The 17,301-nt window shown below is 43.8% G+C and overlaps 1 protein-coding gene and 1 pseudogene across 1 annotated transcript in view; one reads left to right on the top strand and one right to left on the bottom strand.

The window, feature by feature from the left end:
* Window positions 1-6,900: 6,900 nt before the first annotated feature.
* Window positions 6,901-13,982, bottom strand: LOC136388406 (small ribosomal subunit protein eS8 pseudogene; annotated as a pseudogene).
* ATXN10 (ataxin 10) overlaps window positions 13,794-17,301 on the top strand; it is a 173,595-nt gene continuing 170,087 nt past the window's right edge. Inside the window, exon 1 of the mRNA XM_066358660.1 lies at window positions 13,794-14,105. Coding sequence (XP_066214757.1) covers window positions 13,990-14,105 — 116 coding nt within the window. The 5' untranslated portion in view covers window positions 13,794-13,989. The remainder of the gene's footprint in view (window positions 14,106-17,301) is intronic.

A 17,301-nucleotide genomic window follows, 5' to 3' on the forward strand; every position in this document is an offset into this window, starting at 1 on the left:
CAATACCAGTGGAGGAATTCCAAAATAAGGCAGAGAAGGTGGGAGTGCTAATAATATCTGAATGTTGTAAAAAAAATCCGAATATTGTTTGGCATGTATTGATTTGACAAAGCTCATTTTATAGAAAGCAATTCTGGCCTTTGCAGATTGTTCTCAATGAATTTTTCTTCTTTCTTGCCAATAAGTTTTTTTCTTTACTGACTTTCAACCGTCTGTAATCTTAGCTGCTGGGAGTATAAATTTTGGGGCAAGAGATACAGCTGGGCTTGTACCCACAGAGATGGCCTTTACTTCCCCCAATTTTTAAACTTGTGGTAAAATATACATAACATAAAATTAGCTGTCTTAACCATTTTTAAATATACATTTCAGTGGTATTAAATGCATTCACAATGTGCAACCATTGCCACCATTCATCTCCATAATTCTTTTCATTTTGTAAAACTGAAAGTTATCTGCTAAAAAACTCCCCATTCCTCCCTCTCCTCAGCACCTGGTAACCACCATTCTAATTTCTACCTCTATGAATGTGACTACTCTTAAGTACCTCATAGAAGTAGAATCATACATTATTGTCTTTTTCTGTGACTGGCTTATTTCACTTTGCTTCATGTCGTCAAGGTTCATCTGTGTTGTAGTATATGTCAGAATTTCCTTTCTTTCTAAGGCTAAATAATAGTCACTCTGTGGATAAACCATATTTTCTTTATCCGTTCATCCATCGATGAACACTGGGTTGCTTCCACATTTTAGCTATTGTGAATAATGCTGCAATGAACACTATGTACAAAGATCCCCTCAAGATTCTTCTTTCAATTTTGGGGGAGTATATTCCTAAATGTAGAATTGCTGGACCATATGGTAATTCCATCCTTAAATTTTTGAGCAACTGCCATATTGTTTTCCATAGTGGCTGTACTATGTTACTCCTTCCTCCCCCCTCCCTAAAAAGTGCACAAGGGTTCCAATTTCTCTACATTCTTGTCAACATTTGTTATTTGGTTTTTTTTTTTAATAGTAGCAATCCTAATGGGTGTGAAGTGGTTTCTTGTAGTTGTATTTGCTTTTCCTTACTGATTAGAGATGTAAAGACTGTTTTTGTGTGCTTATTGGCCATTTGTATATATTCTTTAGACTCTAAAGTTTAGAGAAATGTCTAGTCAAATTCTCTTCTCATTTTTGAATCAGGTTTTTTGTTTTTGTTGTTGAGTTTAAGGAGATTTTTATTTTTCTGGACATTGATACCTTGTCAGATAGGATGATTTGCAAATATATATTTCCTTTCATTCAATGGGCTGCCTTTTTACTCTGTGTAGTGTCTTTTGATCCACAACATTTAATCATTTTTATTAAATTCAACCTGTCTATTTTTTTTCTTTTGTTATCTCTGCAGAGGAGGCATGCTCTGAGAGCATGAGTTGGAACACCAGAGGGAGAAATGTCCCCAGGTGGCATTATGATGGTTTGGAGAAAAACTGTACCATAAATATTCCAATTATTTCTATCTTTCTTTTTAAAGATTTTAATTTATTGATTTTTGCAGAGAGAGGAGATGGGGGAGCAAGAAGTATCAACTCATAGTTGCTTCACTTTAGCTGTTGATTGATGGCTTGCCTTACTTGCCTTGACCTGGCAAGCCCAGGGTTTTGGACCAGTGACCTCAGTACTCCAGGTCGATGGTCCGTCCACTGCACCATGACGCCTGGTTGCTTTATTATTGCTTTAGACTTTGGGTGGTCATTTAGATGATGCTGAATGTTCACCAGTCTTATTGCTTTTTATTCCTCCCATTCACTGGGAATGTTTTGTTCTCTTACTCATACTCCTTTGTCTTCCTTTAAGCATGGTTCATCTGGTAGTTTTTATTTACAGGGTCCTTGGGTTACAACAGTCTCGACATACATTTTGAGTTTATGACGCTCTTTCCCATAAAAACTTAAAAAAATTGAGATGTGAATGTTACAGCTTATGCTGTTAGCATCATACTTACAGACTATGTGGGCAAACTAGTTTGGTTGCACAGGGTGGAAGAATATGCAGTAACGCATTGAATGAGTGAAGGAGTTCAAGTCCCCCAGTATGCTTACCTATGCCGTTTTGGACTGTTAAAAATGAAACTGGTCCATTTGTGTTAGGCTAGGCTGTGTTTTGACTTAGACCAAAATTCAGGTTACGTCACTGTTGTAGGAATGGAACTGTGTCGTACCCCAGGGACTCCCACGTATATTTTTCAGCAGTTGAAGATAGCATTCCACTATTTTAGTGTCTATTTAGTGTTAATGTTCAGTGTTTCTGTAGAGAACGGAGTTTAGTCAAATTCTCACTCCTTTAAAAATAAATCGCTTTTTGCTATGGCTTATCAGATTTTATCTTCTGTGGTTTCACTATAATGTGCCTCTCTCTATTATTTTTTTCTTTTTGTATTTTTCTGAAGTTGGAAATGGGGAGGCAGTCAGACAGACTCCCACATGCGCCCGACCGGGATCCACCCGGCACGCCCACCAGGGGGCGATGCTCCGCCCATCTGGGGAGTCGCTTTGTCGCAACCAGAGCCATTCCAGCACCGAAGGCAGAGGCCACAGAGCCATCCTCAGTGCCCGGGCCAACCCTGCTCCAATGGAGCCTTGGCTGCGGGAGGGGAAGAGAGAGACAGAGAGGAAGGAGAGGGGAAGGGGTGAAGAAGCAGATGGGCGCCTCTCCTGTGTGCTCTGGCCAGGAATCGAACCCGGGACTCCTGCACGCCAGACCAACGCTCTACCACTGAGCCAACCGGCCAGGGCCTCTCTCTATTTTTTTATTAATTTTGTTTCATAGTCATTGAGCTCCTTGAATCTGTGGTTTGAACTCCTTCACCAGTTTTGACGAATTCTCAGCTATCTTTTTTTTTTTTGCTTTTAACCTATTTCTCTCTCCTCTCATTCTGAGAATCCAGTGACATGTGTTAGACTTTCTCAATCTCTTCTCAATATCTCTTAGCACTTTATTTCTTGTATTTTTATTTCTTATGCTAGATAATTTTTCTGATCTATCTTACAGTTCGTTTATTCACACTTTAGGTCTCTCTAACTTGCTGTTAAATCCTTCCATTGATTTCTTACTAAGCTAGTCTTGTTTTCAGTTCCAGAATTCCTATTTCTTTGTTTTATAAATATGCTATTTCATTTTTTAATATTTAAATTCCTAGCTTATGCTTTTGAATTGTTTTGTTTCTCACAATATAGCAAAGATTGTTGTTTCATTATGTGTGATAATTCCAAAATCTTAAATCTTTGTGAGTCAGTTTGTGTCATATGTTGCTAGTTCCTCTCATGTCTTGTTTCTTTGTAGACCTAGTTATTTTTGCATTATTCACTATATTTGAGTGTTATTTATAAGAAATAATTTTATGCTTAGGATGCCACATCCTCCAAAGATGGTTTTCAGTTGTGTCTGCCACACATCTAAATGTGTTACCATTCTGGGTTTGTCTTAATCCCAACTCAAGTGTTTTGGTTGACTGGATCAACTAGGTGACAGATCAATATTTGAAATATTTCATTCAGTCTCTTTTTTAAATGTTTTTCTAATTCAGAGGATTGCTTTAAATAACCTAGCCTGTCATTACTAAAAGTGAAACCTTTTCAATTTTGTGAAACTTCTTGTATAAGGCAGAGATTATATCTTTTTTGTGTGTTTGGTAGAACTCACATATAACACCAACTAGTCTTAGGCCATTTTTTGGTGCTTCATTTTCTGGAATGTACTTCTACCTTTTTTGCCTGTCCAGTGTTCAGCTAATCATTTAAGATTCAGCTTAAATGTCTTACTAGTCCTTCTTTTCCTCCCAATTCCCTAGCTCTTTGTACATCTGCTCTGGTATTATTACATTATCAATATATATTTCTATTTTTGGATTCCCTAATAGAGCTGATGGATGGCTGAGGTATTATAGTATTCATCTTTGTAATACTAGATTCTAATGTAGTTCATGATAGGTGCTTAAAAAAATTGGCTAAATTGATATATGAAAATTAAATTTAATATGATTGGTAGCAATCATAGGAAATTAGGTTGCTAACTTTACAAATTGTATAAAAATTGTTGATCCCTGCAATGTAACTATTACTAGAAAGATTAGAATTATTGCCTTGAATACCAGCAGTCTATTGTCAGTCACTTACTACTAATTATACCTTGAGCCCAATTAAGTAGGTATTATTTCATTTTACAAATTAAAGAAAAAAAGGCTTAAAGAGATGGTTGCTTGTCCAAGGCCAGGTGCTAAGAGATGAGAGCAGGATTCACATCATCCAGGTTTGTCTGATTCTAAGGCTCATGCTCTTTATCAGAGATTGGCAAACCTTTTCTATAAAGGACCATCTAGTTAATATTTTATGTTTTGTGGGCCAGTCTCTGTCACAATTACTCAATTCTTCCATTGTAGCACCAAATAAGCCATAATCAATACATAAATAAATGACTGACAGTTTCCAAAACAATTTATAAAAATAGCACAAACCTGACCAGGTGGTGGTGCAGTGGATAGAGCATCAGACTGGGATGCGAAAGACCCAGGTTCGAGACCCCAAGGTCGCCAGCTTGAGCGCAGGCTCATCTGGTTTGAGCAAGGCTCACCAGCTTGAGCCCAAGGTTGCTGGCTCAAGCAAGGAGTCACTTGGTCTGCTGTAGACCCTTGGTCAAGGCACATATGAGAAAAAAAATCAATGAGCAACTAAGGTGCCGCAACGAAGAACTGATGCTTCTCATTTCTTTTCCTTCCTGTCTGTCTGTCCTTATCTGTCCCTCTGTCTGACTCTGTCACAATAAATAAATAAATAAATAAATAAATAAATAAATAAATAAAAGTAGCTCAAAACATTTGGCTCTCAGGCTGTAGTTCGCTGGACCCTGCTCTTTTTTTTTTTTTTTTTTTTACAGAGACAGAGAGAGAGAGTCAGAGAGAGGGATAGACAGGGACAGACAGACAGGAACGGAGAGATGAGAAGCATCAATCATTAGTTTTTCATTGCTCGTTGCAACACCTTAGTTGTTCATTGATTGCTTTCTCATATGTGCCTTTACCGCGGGCTTTCAGCAGACTGAGTAACCCCTTGCTCGAGCCAGCAACCTTGGGTTGAAGCTGGTGAGCTTTTGCTAAAACCAGATGAGCCCGCACTCAAGCTGGCTACCTTGGGGTCTTGAACCTGGGCCCTCCGCATCCTAGTCTGACGCTCTATCCACTGCGCCACCGCCTGGTCAGGCTGGACCCTGCTCTTAACAATTACACTATTCTGGGTTTTTTTCTTTAGTCTCCAAAGTTTTTAGCTCAACACATATTTAAAACATTGCTTCTAAGTACAAGGTACTGAGCTTGATCCTGGATGGAATGAGGAAGACAAAATCCCTGCCTGAGAGACCTTAGATGCGGGAACATGGTATAAAAACACATTGAGAGCACAAGGTTGTCTATGAAAAGTCAGTGCCAAGAGGAAGGTATAAACTGACTGGAGCTTTTCCTGCTTGACACATGATATTTTGCCGGAGTAGGTGGCAATGGCATTATCTTTCTAGTGAGAGACTCATAGGCAGAGATGGTAATGAGAAAGTGAGATAGAGGAGTCAGCACAAGCAAGAATTTTTATTTCCATCTGTCACTCATCTTCCATTCTCTTTACCAGCTTCTACTTCCTCTCTTTTCCATGCCAAAAACATATGCAATTTGGTCCAAATCTTTTTGCCTGCATCTCACCTACTTTCTCTCTTGCTTTTCATTTTTCCCCTTCCTTCTTTCCTTCCTTTTTATTTTTAGTTCTTGATTACTGATCCATTTCTTCTTCAGTAGGCTCAAGACACAAATTCGATCTGAAGCTTTATTGAGGTACATCAACATGGTGGCATGCTTATATAAAGCAATGATTTTCAACCTTTTTCATCACAAGGCACGCATATTTACTAAAATTCTGCAGCACACCAAATATGTTTTTGGCTGATTTGGCAAAAACATAAGTATAATTTTGATTCAGTCACACCAAATGTTTATTGTTGTGTTGGCTGTTATCATTCTTTCATTTGACAATCTAAGGGAAAAGATGTTAGTGCCCCTGACTAAAGAGTCAGGTATTGTATATTTTAAAAATTCTTGCGGTACATAGGTTGAAAATTGCTGCTTTAAGGTAAACAATTACATAACATTATGGCATGATAATAAAGGCCTTTTAGCCCAAGTGAAACATTAACTTAGTTCTGTCAATTCAGTCAAGGTTGAAAATCCTCCAGTCAATTCAAGCAGTCAATAACACTGACTGTTTGGCTAATTTAACATCCTTTTGTTTCTTATACTTGCCCATAATTCTAGCCTGTCCTGTTAATGTCACTCTTTCTTTCAATCTTCCTTATACGTTTTTCCTTCCTCTCTTCCATCATTCCTTTTCCTGTACTTTCTTTTTTTGTGTGAGTTGAAGGGAGGCATGTGCCCCCACTGAGATCCACCCAGCATGGCCACTAGGCGGTGATGCTCTGCCCATCTGGGGCCACTGCTCTGTTGCAACTGGAGCCATTTTTAGTGCTTGGGGTGGAGGTCATGGAGCTATCCTCAGTACCCAGGACCAACTAGTTCCAATTGAGCCATGGCTGTGGGAGAGGAGGAAGAGAGAGAGAGAGAGAGAGAGAGAAGCAAGAGGGGGAGGGGTGGAGAAGCAGATAGGTGCTTCTGTGTGCCCTGGCCAGGAAGTGAACCTGGGACATCCACATGCCAGGCCGAGGCTCTACCATTGAGTCAGCTGGCCAGGGCCTTCCTCTACTTTTTTGGTTGTTGTACATCTTCTGGAGGCATATCATTTCCTTTCTCTTTTCTGAGCCCCTCTCCCCCGAATGTAGAACACCTTTATTATATAAGCTAATGTAGGAGGGAGGAAGATTTATTCACCACTCTGGGTCTTGATTTTTCTTCCCACAGAACTCTGGCTCCTTGCCCTATAGCACATTGCCATCAACTCTGCCATGTTGGCCTGGTCTTGGAGCAATGCATGCACTAAGCTTGCTCTGCTGGAACTGTTCCTCTAGAAGACTACTGATTTTAGTTTTCTTTTTCCTTTTACCATATTTCTTCTGAATTTTCTTTGAATATTTTTTGTGTGCTGTGATTCATACTCATCTGAATTCCCATGTTCTGATTTGGAGGCAGACTGGAAGTCTATAAAATAAACAACAAAATTGAAATAAGCCTGACCAGGCAGTGGCGCAGTGGATAGAGCATCGGACTGGGATGCGGAGGACCCAGGTTCGAAACCCCCAAGGTCACTAGTTTGAGTGTGGGCTCATCTGGTTTGAACAAAACTCACCAGCTTGGACCCAAGGTTGCTGGCTTGAGCAAGGGGTTACTCAGTCTGCTGTAGACCCACAGTCAAGGCACATATGAGAAAGCAATCAATGAACAACTAAGGTGTCACAACAAAAAACTAATGATTGATGCTTCTCATCTCTCTCCCTTCCTGTCTGTCTGTCCCTATCTATCCCTCTCTCTGACTCTGTCTCTGTAAAAAATAATAAAATTAAATTTAGAAAATTGAAATAACCAATGCTAACAGATACTATAGAAAATATCTTAATACAATTAAGTAATTAAAACTTATTAGATTATCAAAGTATTAACTAATACAACAGGATCTATAATAAAATTCTTACAGTCTTAAATGTCCTTAACATGTTAATGTAATCGCAACAAGTCCATGTTGACACCATCATCGCTTCATATTATTTGTAAATGTAACCCAACCCCACTTCAGTCTGAGAACTGTCCCAAAAAACAGGAGTCACACATATTCAGGAAAAGTCCACAAGGCACTGGAGTTGTGGTCACATTTCCACACTTTGCAGCTAGAGTCCAAGTCCCAATGACCACTGCTTCTAGCTGATAATGATTGAGATAGACTGCTAAAGCCATCTGCAGCATGTATGGAGATTCCATTTTCTTTAAACTAGAGAGATGAACCCAGGTTGCCTTTCCCTGGAGCTCTGCAGCCATGGTGTGGTGAAGAGAACCTTGGGATAAACTATGCTGGCTGGCAGAGGTAAATTCATCTAAATTAGGAGAAGCCTAAATAGGCATGTGGCATTAAGGCAGGAGGAATAAAAAATCACTATATATTAAACAAAGCAGCAGAAAATAAAGACTATCAACATCCACAACAGAGATCTTCGAGGGATGAATAAGAATCCAAATATTCAGGCAAGGCATAGTAAGTGGCCCTCATGTCCACAATAAACGAGATCAGTTTACCTGCTACTTGGAAGAAATACCCTAGGCTCGTCCACGGTGACGTGAGATGGGGTCAACAGCCATGGGCACCTTTAGCCTTCAGTGGCAAGTCCCAGCAGGCTGGGCAAGGTCAGGTCACAGGTGGCTGGAGCAGGGCTGGAAGAGACTGAACCTTCGCTTAGAGGAGCGAGGGAGCAGCTTACCTTCCAGTGTCCCTTTTTTTCCACAGCAAATTTATGCCCCTGGTGGGGGCAAAGAAGCCTGGCAGGCTTTAGCTCAATGACCTTCCTTTCCACTCTTAAAGCAGGGCCCTGATGAGTTCTATGAGGCCCCTTTGGGGCATTGGAGCCTTTAAGGGTATATGCCAAGAGCTGGTATTTTTCCTGATCTCTTTTGGGCTTTGTCTGCCTTTTCTTTGCCTCTTGGTCATTACAGACCTTAAAAGCCATGCTCAGAAGATCTCACTGAGGATTTTGAGGGTTCACATCCATCTATATAAACTTTTTCTGTATATCTGGAACTATTTAGAAAAAGACAAAACAGCATTACTAGCTGGATCAAATAAAAGAGGGTAGAAGTTTGCAAAGGAAAGAGGTTTGGTGTCTCCTGTACATCAGTACTCAAAAGAAATTTTTTAAAGTAAATAGATTTGCAGGAGTTCCAGGATATGACCCCCCCCCCTTTAAAATATATATATTTACAACCCTTAAACATTTGTTGAGTACACTCCACAACACTTGACCTCAAAAACTGTAATACCCATCTCAATGCCAACCTCCAATAAAATACAGCAAATGCACCTTCAAGCAACATTCCTACAACCATCAAAACATTTCCACCCCATTAATTAACAGGCAATTCAAAGAGAAAAAAAAATTTACACCTTTGTTAAGCAAATCCACTCTGCTTCAAGCTTTGCAGCTGCAGCAACTCTAGCTTAGAGCAGTTTGTCCAAACTAGGAAGTCTTCAGGATCTACATTTCATTTTATTTAAATTTTAATGAGCGTGCTTTACTTGTTCTAATTAAAATTTTACATTTGTAGGGATATTTTATTTTTACAATATTAGAGCTGGCATTTCCAACTTTTGCATGCAAGTACATAATTCAGGCCTTGAAAACAGACACATTTAGACATTAAACAGAGACTTCACATACAATTACACAAATAAAGAGTGAAACCCGGGATTTTAGAGATTAGAGTGTGGCCTGCTTGATCTTACATAGGGCTATTTTAATAGGAATGTGGTAAGGATAAATACTAAACAGAAATCTCTCTTGAAAAATCTCAAGTCGGCCATATGAGATTTTTGTTTAGGCATATCCAAACAGGCTCCCCCTTTGCCCTCTTTCCAGGCATAGAATAGAAAAGAAATAAAATGATAGTTAGAGCATAATGGGGAAAAGCTGTAATTTTCCCAAACTCTTACATCTTTTTATTTACTAAAGCTCAAATTCTAATAGCTGCTGCAACTGGCAGCCTAGACTAATCACGCCGAGTGATGGGCCGCTGAAAGCCTCCATCTCAATCCCAGCTGAGTGGCAGACCTAGTTTACCAGGGTGGGGAAGGCTTCCCCATTCACCTCCCTGCTTTACCTTCCCCTTGGCTGCAGCCTCCGCCAGTCTGGGCCCAACCCAGCCACTGCATTGGAAACAAGATTCACAGGCAGAAGTATTTCCCTGACCTTTTTCTCATTTGTCCTGCCTTTTATCAAAAATTCTTGGAATCCTCACCTTAAGGGCAGGGCAAAAGAAAGACCTTGCATATATGAAGTCCCAACATCAGTGCATATTCTGATATAAACTTCTTTTTCTATCACTATTTTTTGAACTGCCTGAATCAGCCGTGAAATAAATTCTTGATATTGCTCATCAGGACTTTGCCTAATATTGCTGAATTCCTCCATTTTTTCTCCCTGCATCTCAAGCCTGATTTAAAGCTTGTTCGAGTGGGATCTCCAAGGGACTGAGACAAAGACATTGGGAGCAGAGAGCTGCGGAGGCGCAGAGTGTAAAATGGCCACAGCTGTGATACTCTCATCTCCCGAGTTATTCTCAGACTCCAAGTTTTTCTCATATTTGCATTCCTCTGTTTCTACCTCATGCTGTTCAAACAGCTTCTTCTCAAATAAAAACATTTGTACAAAAAGAAAAAGATCCTTCACTTTTGATCCTACAACTCCCATATTTATTTTTCTCCCAAATTATTTATTATACTTTCTCACCAAACTCTACTTAAAAACTTTACTCTCCAGAAGCTTTATACTTACTTTGTGTGCACACTTCTAGAGAGTTCCATTACCTCTTCTCTTTTCCTTTTTCGATGGGCCCACGTTGGGCGCCAATTGTCGTGGTGCAGCCACGACGAGTCTATTACGGGGTCTTCAAACAGGAAAAGGTATGGAATTGAAATAAATGATAGACATGGACTTAAAGATATACATATACAGATGGGTTCAGGAGGACGCCATGACAAACAGTCTCTACTGTTCCTTAGCGGTAACCCCCACACTCCCAGAAGCACATCCACTTTTATTTATAGAAAAAATGTGGTCCATCAGCAATTTAATTAAGTTTCCAAGGCAACTCAAAGACAACTCCCACCATACCATCCAAATCTACTTTACACTAATAAGAAACTAGCTTCTAGCCTCCTCTGGAGAACATGGGTGAGACAAATGAGAATCAGGTGTAGCTCTTTGTTAACTAGGCAGATGAGGTGGGGTTTGGGCCGAGCACCTCTGTTCAGATTGCAAAAATACCCTGTTTATTTATTTGGTCCCCAACAAAACACTCTTCCTGCTCAGGAGTCTTGTGGTCCAAGGATGGTGCATAATGGGATTTGTGCCACTCTTGGTACAGTGTGATTTTAATAAGCACAATACAGCTCTTCAATAAGGTCCTGGTGTGAACTAGTCAACATTGGATGCATTATAGACAACATCAATAATTCTTCTTTTAAATGTATAACTTTTGGAGCCCCAGGAGAAGTTGCCCATGTCTAGCCTCAAGGCACGGTACTTTTTGCTGCCTCCTTGCATGTGGACTGTGTGTATGTGATGAGGGCAGATCTTAGTTCTTAGTGTTGGCAGCAGGGTGTCCCAATTTCTATTTTTGCTTCTTGTGGTAATGCTTTCTCTTGTCCCCAGCCTTATAGCACTTGTGCCAGTTGTCCTGAGAGATGTCCATGGCTTGGTGCCTCCTGGAAAGAGAAAACTCAAAGAGTCACAATCCTAAAAATATCTTTAAAAAATACTCTTTGTCAATTAATTCAACTAATAGTGTTTTTTAATTTTTAATTTTTTTTTTACATAGACAGAGCGAGAGTCAGAGAGAGGGATAGATAGGGACAGACAGACAGGAATGCAGAGAGATGAGAAGCATTAATCATCAGTTTTTTGTTGTGGCACTTTAGTTGTTCATTGCTTGCTTTCTAATATGTGCCTTGACCATGGGGCTACAGCAGACCGAGTGACCCCCTGCTCAAGTCAGCAACCTTGGGTCCAAGCTGGCGAGCTTTGGTCAAACCAGATGAGCCCGCGCTCAAGCTGGTGACCTCGGGGTCTTGAACCTGGGTCCTCCGCATCCCAGTCCGATGCTCTATCCACTGCACCACCGCCTGGTCAGGCCTCAACTAATAGTTTTTGAACAATTACCTTATAGTAGGTCCTTTTCTACCTGCTGGAGTACATTCTGGCAGTAAACAAAAATAGATAAGTGACAATAAACAAATTAGAAATAAACTATGATATAGAAAGTGTTAAGTGCTATGGAGAAAAATTCCTGAGGATCAGGAATTTGGATGATGAGTCACAACTGTGGAGATTGAAAAGGAAACCCATTAGAAGATTGAGCAGATAAGTTGCAGGAAGTAAGGAAGCAAACCGTGCAAGTATTTGACTTGCATTTTTAAAGGATCTGTGCTATAGGGAGGCAAGAGAAGCAAAGAAACCGGTCAGGATTACACTGCAATAATCCAGCCAATAAATTGGAATATTATGTGGAATGTTTTCCAAGAATTGTTAAACTAGTCTAAGGATTGTTAAGCACTATGAATTGTCTTGAGCACTGTTAGGTGATCTAATGCTTGGCACACTAGTAAGTGCATGGACCTATTTGTGGAATAAATGAATACGTAGTTGAATGGGTAAGGCTGAATTATACAGTACCAAGTAACTTGCCTGTGCATGATTCATTTCTCCTGAATACTCTGTTGGTGTTTATTAGTGCGTCTAAACTTTATTTCAGAAAGAACACCAAAAGTGCTGGATTATAAACACCCTCCTTACTCTTCAAATCAAACTATAGGGAGTATGTATTTGTGTATTGTAAGTGGTTGCACAGCCATTTATTTGTACAGTCCTTCAGCACAGCCTTTAGTTGTGCTCAGTTATGTTTGCCTTTCTCTCAATAGTCTGTGAGTTCCTTTGGGGTTGGGATCATGTCATCTTGCACTGGTGACAATGCTTGTTGAAAGTACAGATGATACAATCAAAAGCATGGAAAAGAAAACAGGGGAGCTACCAACAGCCATAAAGAATCTTGTCTGGTTCCTGAAAGATATATTCATTTCCCTTGGGAAAAATCCCGATGCATATCCTTCTGCCGTAGAATTCAGCTCCTTGACTTCGAATTGGAGGGAAGCCCTGGATGAGCTGGAGCAACGCATTCTCAAGAGCGCCTGGTAAATAACCACATCTCGGTAAATAAGCTGAATTTTCAGGGTCTACGACTTGGAAGCTGGTGGCAAACAGCTCGGGTTTTCAGTGGGTCTGAGTCCTGCAGTGATCACTTCAATCGCAGGAACCTGGTCTTCAGCCTTCTCAGAGGGAGCCTCTGCAGGGTTCCCCTCTCTTTCGCTGTACCTCTCCCCCTCAGGATGACCTATCCCTGTACCCCTCTCCTCAGGATGAGCCTGTCCCCTAGTCCTCCTCCTCAGGATGACCTATCCCTATACCCCTCCCCCTCAGGATGACCTATCCCTGTACCCCTCTCCTCAGGTGAGCCTGTCCCCTAGCCCTCCTCCTCAGGATGACCTATCCCTATACCTCTCCCCCTCAGGATGACCTATCCCTGTACCCCTCTCCTCAGGATGAGCCTGTCCCCTAGTCCTCCTCCTCAGGATGACCTATCCCTATACCCCTCCCCCTCAGGATGACCTATCCCTGTACCCCTCTCCTCAGGTGAGCCTGTCCCCGTACCCCGCCCCCTCAGGTGAGCCTGTCCCCGTACCCCGCCCCCTCAGGTGAGCCTGTCCCCGTACCCCGCCCCCTCAGGTGAGCCTGTCCCCGTACCCCGCCCCCTCAGGTGACCCTGTCCCCGTACCCCTCCCCCTGAGGTGACCCTGTCTCCGTAATCCTCCCCAATGTGCTATCCTGTCGCATACTTCCCCCTCAGGTGAACCTTCGACCCAGTCTCCACATCTTAGACCCCACACTCTTGGCGTCTCTCCACGCCTCCGCCCCCTGAAGAACTCCGCCCGACCCCCTCCCCTCGGGCCGCACTTCCGCTCGCGCCGCGTCCCCTCGGGCCACACTTCCGCCGGCGCCCCTCCTCTCGCCGCGCAGTCTTTCCGCCCCCGTCGGTCCCGGCGCGTGCCCTCGCGTTCTGCTGCCGCCGCCGCTGGCTGCCGGGCGCATAGGCGGCGGCGTGGTCCAGAGCGTGCGGGGCGTACCTCCCCAGCCGGCCTCCCTCCGCCACCGAACCTCCTCCTCCTGCTGCTCTGCGTCGTCGTCCGGCTCAGCATCGGCAAGATGGCGGCGCCCAGGCCGCCGCCCGCCCGGCTCTCCGGCATCATGATTCCCGCGCCCATCCCGGACCTGGAGGCTCTCCGCGCGCTGACGGCACTCTTCAAGGAGCAGCGGAATCGGTAACGGCCGCGAGGCACGGGCGTGCGGGGAGTCCTGGAGGGGAGCGGGCCCCTCCCCCGGGACGGCTGAGGGTGGAGGCCTCCGCGGTCGGGTCCGGGCCCCGGGCCCTAAGTCCCTTCCTGCCCGGTTACCCCCGCGCAGGGCTACTGAGGTGTCGGTGGGACTGACACCTGTCCCCCACCTGCCAGCACAGGTACGAGGCCGACCAGGCGGACGGACGAAGGAGGGCCGTCACCAGTGAGCCTTTTGCCACCTTCGGCCCGTGTTGTTAACTGATCACGAGGCGATGGCGCCTCTGGGACGTGCGAGCTGCTCTTGCAGGCAGGCCCTGGTTGGGGGACACGGACAGGGCCCCCGAGTCGAGCGCAGGTAGTGTGGCGGGGCTCGCACCTTACACGTCGGCACAGTGGGGGAACGCGTGCATACCAGTCACCCGGTGGTGGGGTCAGGATTGGCACCCACGGCGCCTGACCACTGAGCCCAGGGTCTGCCATCCCCAGTGGGCGGCGCCCGGTGGCGTCTGGACAAGCCCTAGTCTGAAGAGGCCCCCTGTGTCCATACTCTGCTCCTGACTGCCAAAGGTGACCAGCAGTCTCCCAGACCAGAGTCTGGTTATTGGCCAATTGCTAGAAACCTTAGAATTGTTGTTTAAAAAAATAGGTGTGGTTTAACATCACGTCATTATTGGATCATGCGGCCTGACCTGTGGTGGTGCAATGGATAAATCGTCGACCTGGAAATGCTGAGGTCGCTGGTTCGAAACCCTGGGGTTGCCTGGTCAAGGCACATATGGGAGTTGATGCTTCCTGCTCCTCCCCCCTGCTCTCTCTCTCTCTGTCTCTCTCTCCTCTCTAAAAAAATATGAATAAATAAAATAAAATAAATTATTGGATCATGCAGAGGAAGGAATACATGAAATAAAATGTGAAAACATAAAGTATGTGACACCCTCTGTCAATGTGTGTTTGATTTTGCCTTTTTGGTCATCTATTGAATGGGAAAGATGTTGACCAGTACTTCCCCTGGTGGCATTGTTCTAAGGATTAAATGAGGTTTTGCATAATAAATCCTTAGTACATAGACCTGACACATAGTACTTCAGGAAATACTAGCTGGTACCATCATTTCGTGTATTTTTAGTCCCCGTGTACCAGGTTTTGTGAAAAGTCCTATGCTGGGAAGATCTGTTCTGGGAAGCCAGCAGTAATCATGCACTCATGGAGGCACACACACAGAGGAAAGGGACAGCTAGACATGGGGTGGACCCAGCTGATCCCTGGAAGTCTTCTTGTCTTTAAACTAGACCCCTTAGTCTGAGCACTTCTAGCTCAGACCACCATGGCAAGTGTCTGTTGAGAGAGAGTGCTGAATGCCCAGGACACTAGTCATTAGGCCTTTTGGAAATTTGTTAATTGTTATGATACGTGTTGATTGAGTTAATGCTTCAGTACATCTATACCATAATGCAGGGGTCCCCAAACTTTTTACACAGGGGGCCAGTTCACAGTCCCTCAGACCGTTGGAGGGCCGCTACATACAGTGCTCCTCTCACTGATCACCAATGAAAGAGGTGCCCCTTCCGGAAGTGGGGGGGGCAGATAAATGGCCTCGGGCCGCATGCGGCCTGGGGGCCGTAGTTTGGGGACGCCTGCCATAATGGACCCTCTGATCAGTCATCAACCATTTATCAAGCACCTACTATGAAACAAGTGCTTTGCTAGGGGCTGAGGGTACAAAGGTATGAATGTGACACGAGCCCTCCCCCCCTTCTTTTCAAGCATGTTAGGGAAATTTCTGTGTAAATGAGCCCTAATGGGGAGCTAGACAAGCAGGGGTAGTGGCACAGGGGACCTTGTGGTTATGTTTGGTGAATAAGTGGATGGGCCAGACAGAGAAGGCTTTATTTATTTATTTATTACAGAGACAGTCACAGAGAGGGATAGATGGGGACAGACAGACAGGAACGGAGAGAGATCGTTGGGACACTAAGTTTCATTGATTGCTTTCTCATATATGCCTTGACCGTGGGGCTATAGCAGACCGAGTAACCCCTTGCTCAAGCCAGCAACCTTGGGTCCAAGCTGGTGAGCTTTGCTCAAACCAGATGAACCCGCTCCCAAGCTGGCGACCTTGGGGTCTCAAACCTGGGTCCTCCACATCCCAGTCTGACACACTATTCACTGCGCCACCGCCTGGTCAGGCCAGAGAAGGCTTTAGATTGCATGGGATGCATGGCGTATAGACAGGAGGGCTAATTAAGAGGAAAAGCACATGTAGAGGGATCCCGTGCTGATTTTGCAGGGTCCCTGAGAGGACGGAAAGAAATAACACAGGTAAGGTGTCTGGTACAGAAGAGACACTCAAACATCAGATCCCTCTCTTTAACCCGTAGGACAAACTCCAAGTCCCATAGCCAATTCACAGGCCTTTTTCTATTCTTTTGTGAGGGGAGTTAATGGGGAACTAGTGAAGGCTCTCTGCATATCACAGAACTCTGTCTGCCCTTGTCGGGGGTAAATTAGTGTGAGGCTAGAGTCTGGACTTTCGGAAGCTGGTGCAGAAGCCCAAGCGAAAGAGAAAAGTGCTTGGATTAGGACATTGTCTGTGGGGATGGATAGGATAAATAGTGAAAAGTATTTACAAGTTGTATGGGCAGGACTTGGACCAAATGGATTATGAGGGGAGAATGAGGAAACAAAGATGCTTCTCATATTTGGCTTGAGTTTTTCTGGAGCCTTGTCCTTGTTCCAGGCAGTTTGGACACCAGGAAGGATGAACCGATGTTCAGGTCTTGGGATAGGTAGGCAGTTGTGTTGTGAGGCAGAGAGCTGTTGATGAGACTTTTTAAGGACAGTCTCTGCCACTGTTTCTCTGTGTCTTTGGACAAATCATTAGCTGCGCCTCAGGGAGGTCTCATGGGGTTTAGACCAGAGTCCACCTGCCCTGAGAGGATCCCTCCAATGCAGATAAACCCAACAGGGGGATGGGCCAAGTCCCAGGAGCTGGATGGGACATAGAGTGAAGCAAAAGGAGGCCTCAGAGTAGCAAGTAGGAAACACTGGCTGAAGCAAAAACAGACCGTCGAATGTTAAGAAAGTAATTGATGGGACAAAAGATAGCCATGTTAGCTGGAAAAATGTATTTTGTGGGTTTTCCCAGATGAGCTGCTACAAAACAAACTTCTGTCTGTGGTAG

The sequence above is a fragment of the Saccopteryx leptura genome, chromosome 1 (genome assembly GCF_036850995.1).
Source record: "Saccopteryx leptura isolate mSacLep1 chromosome 1, mSacLep1_pri_phased_curated, whole genome shotgun sequence".
Classification (NCBI taxonomy): Eukaryota; Metazoa; Chordata; class Mammalia; order Chiroptera; family Emballonuridae; genus Saccopteryx; species Saccopteryx leptura.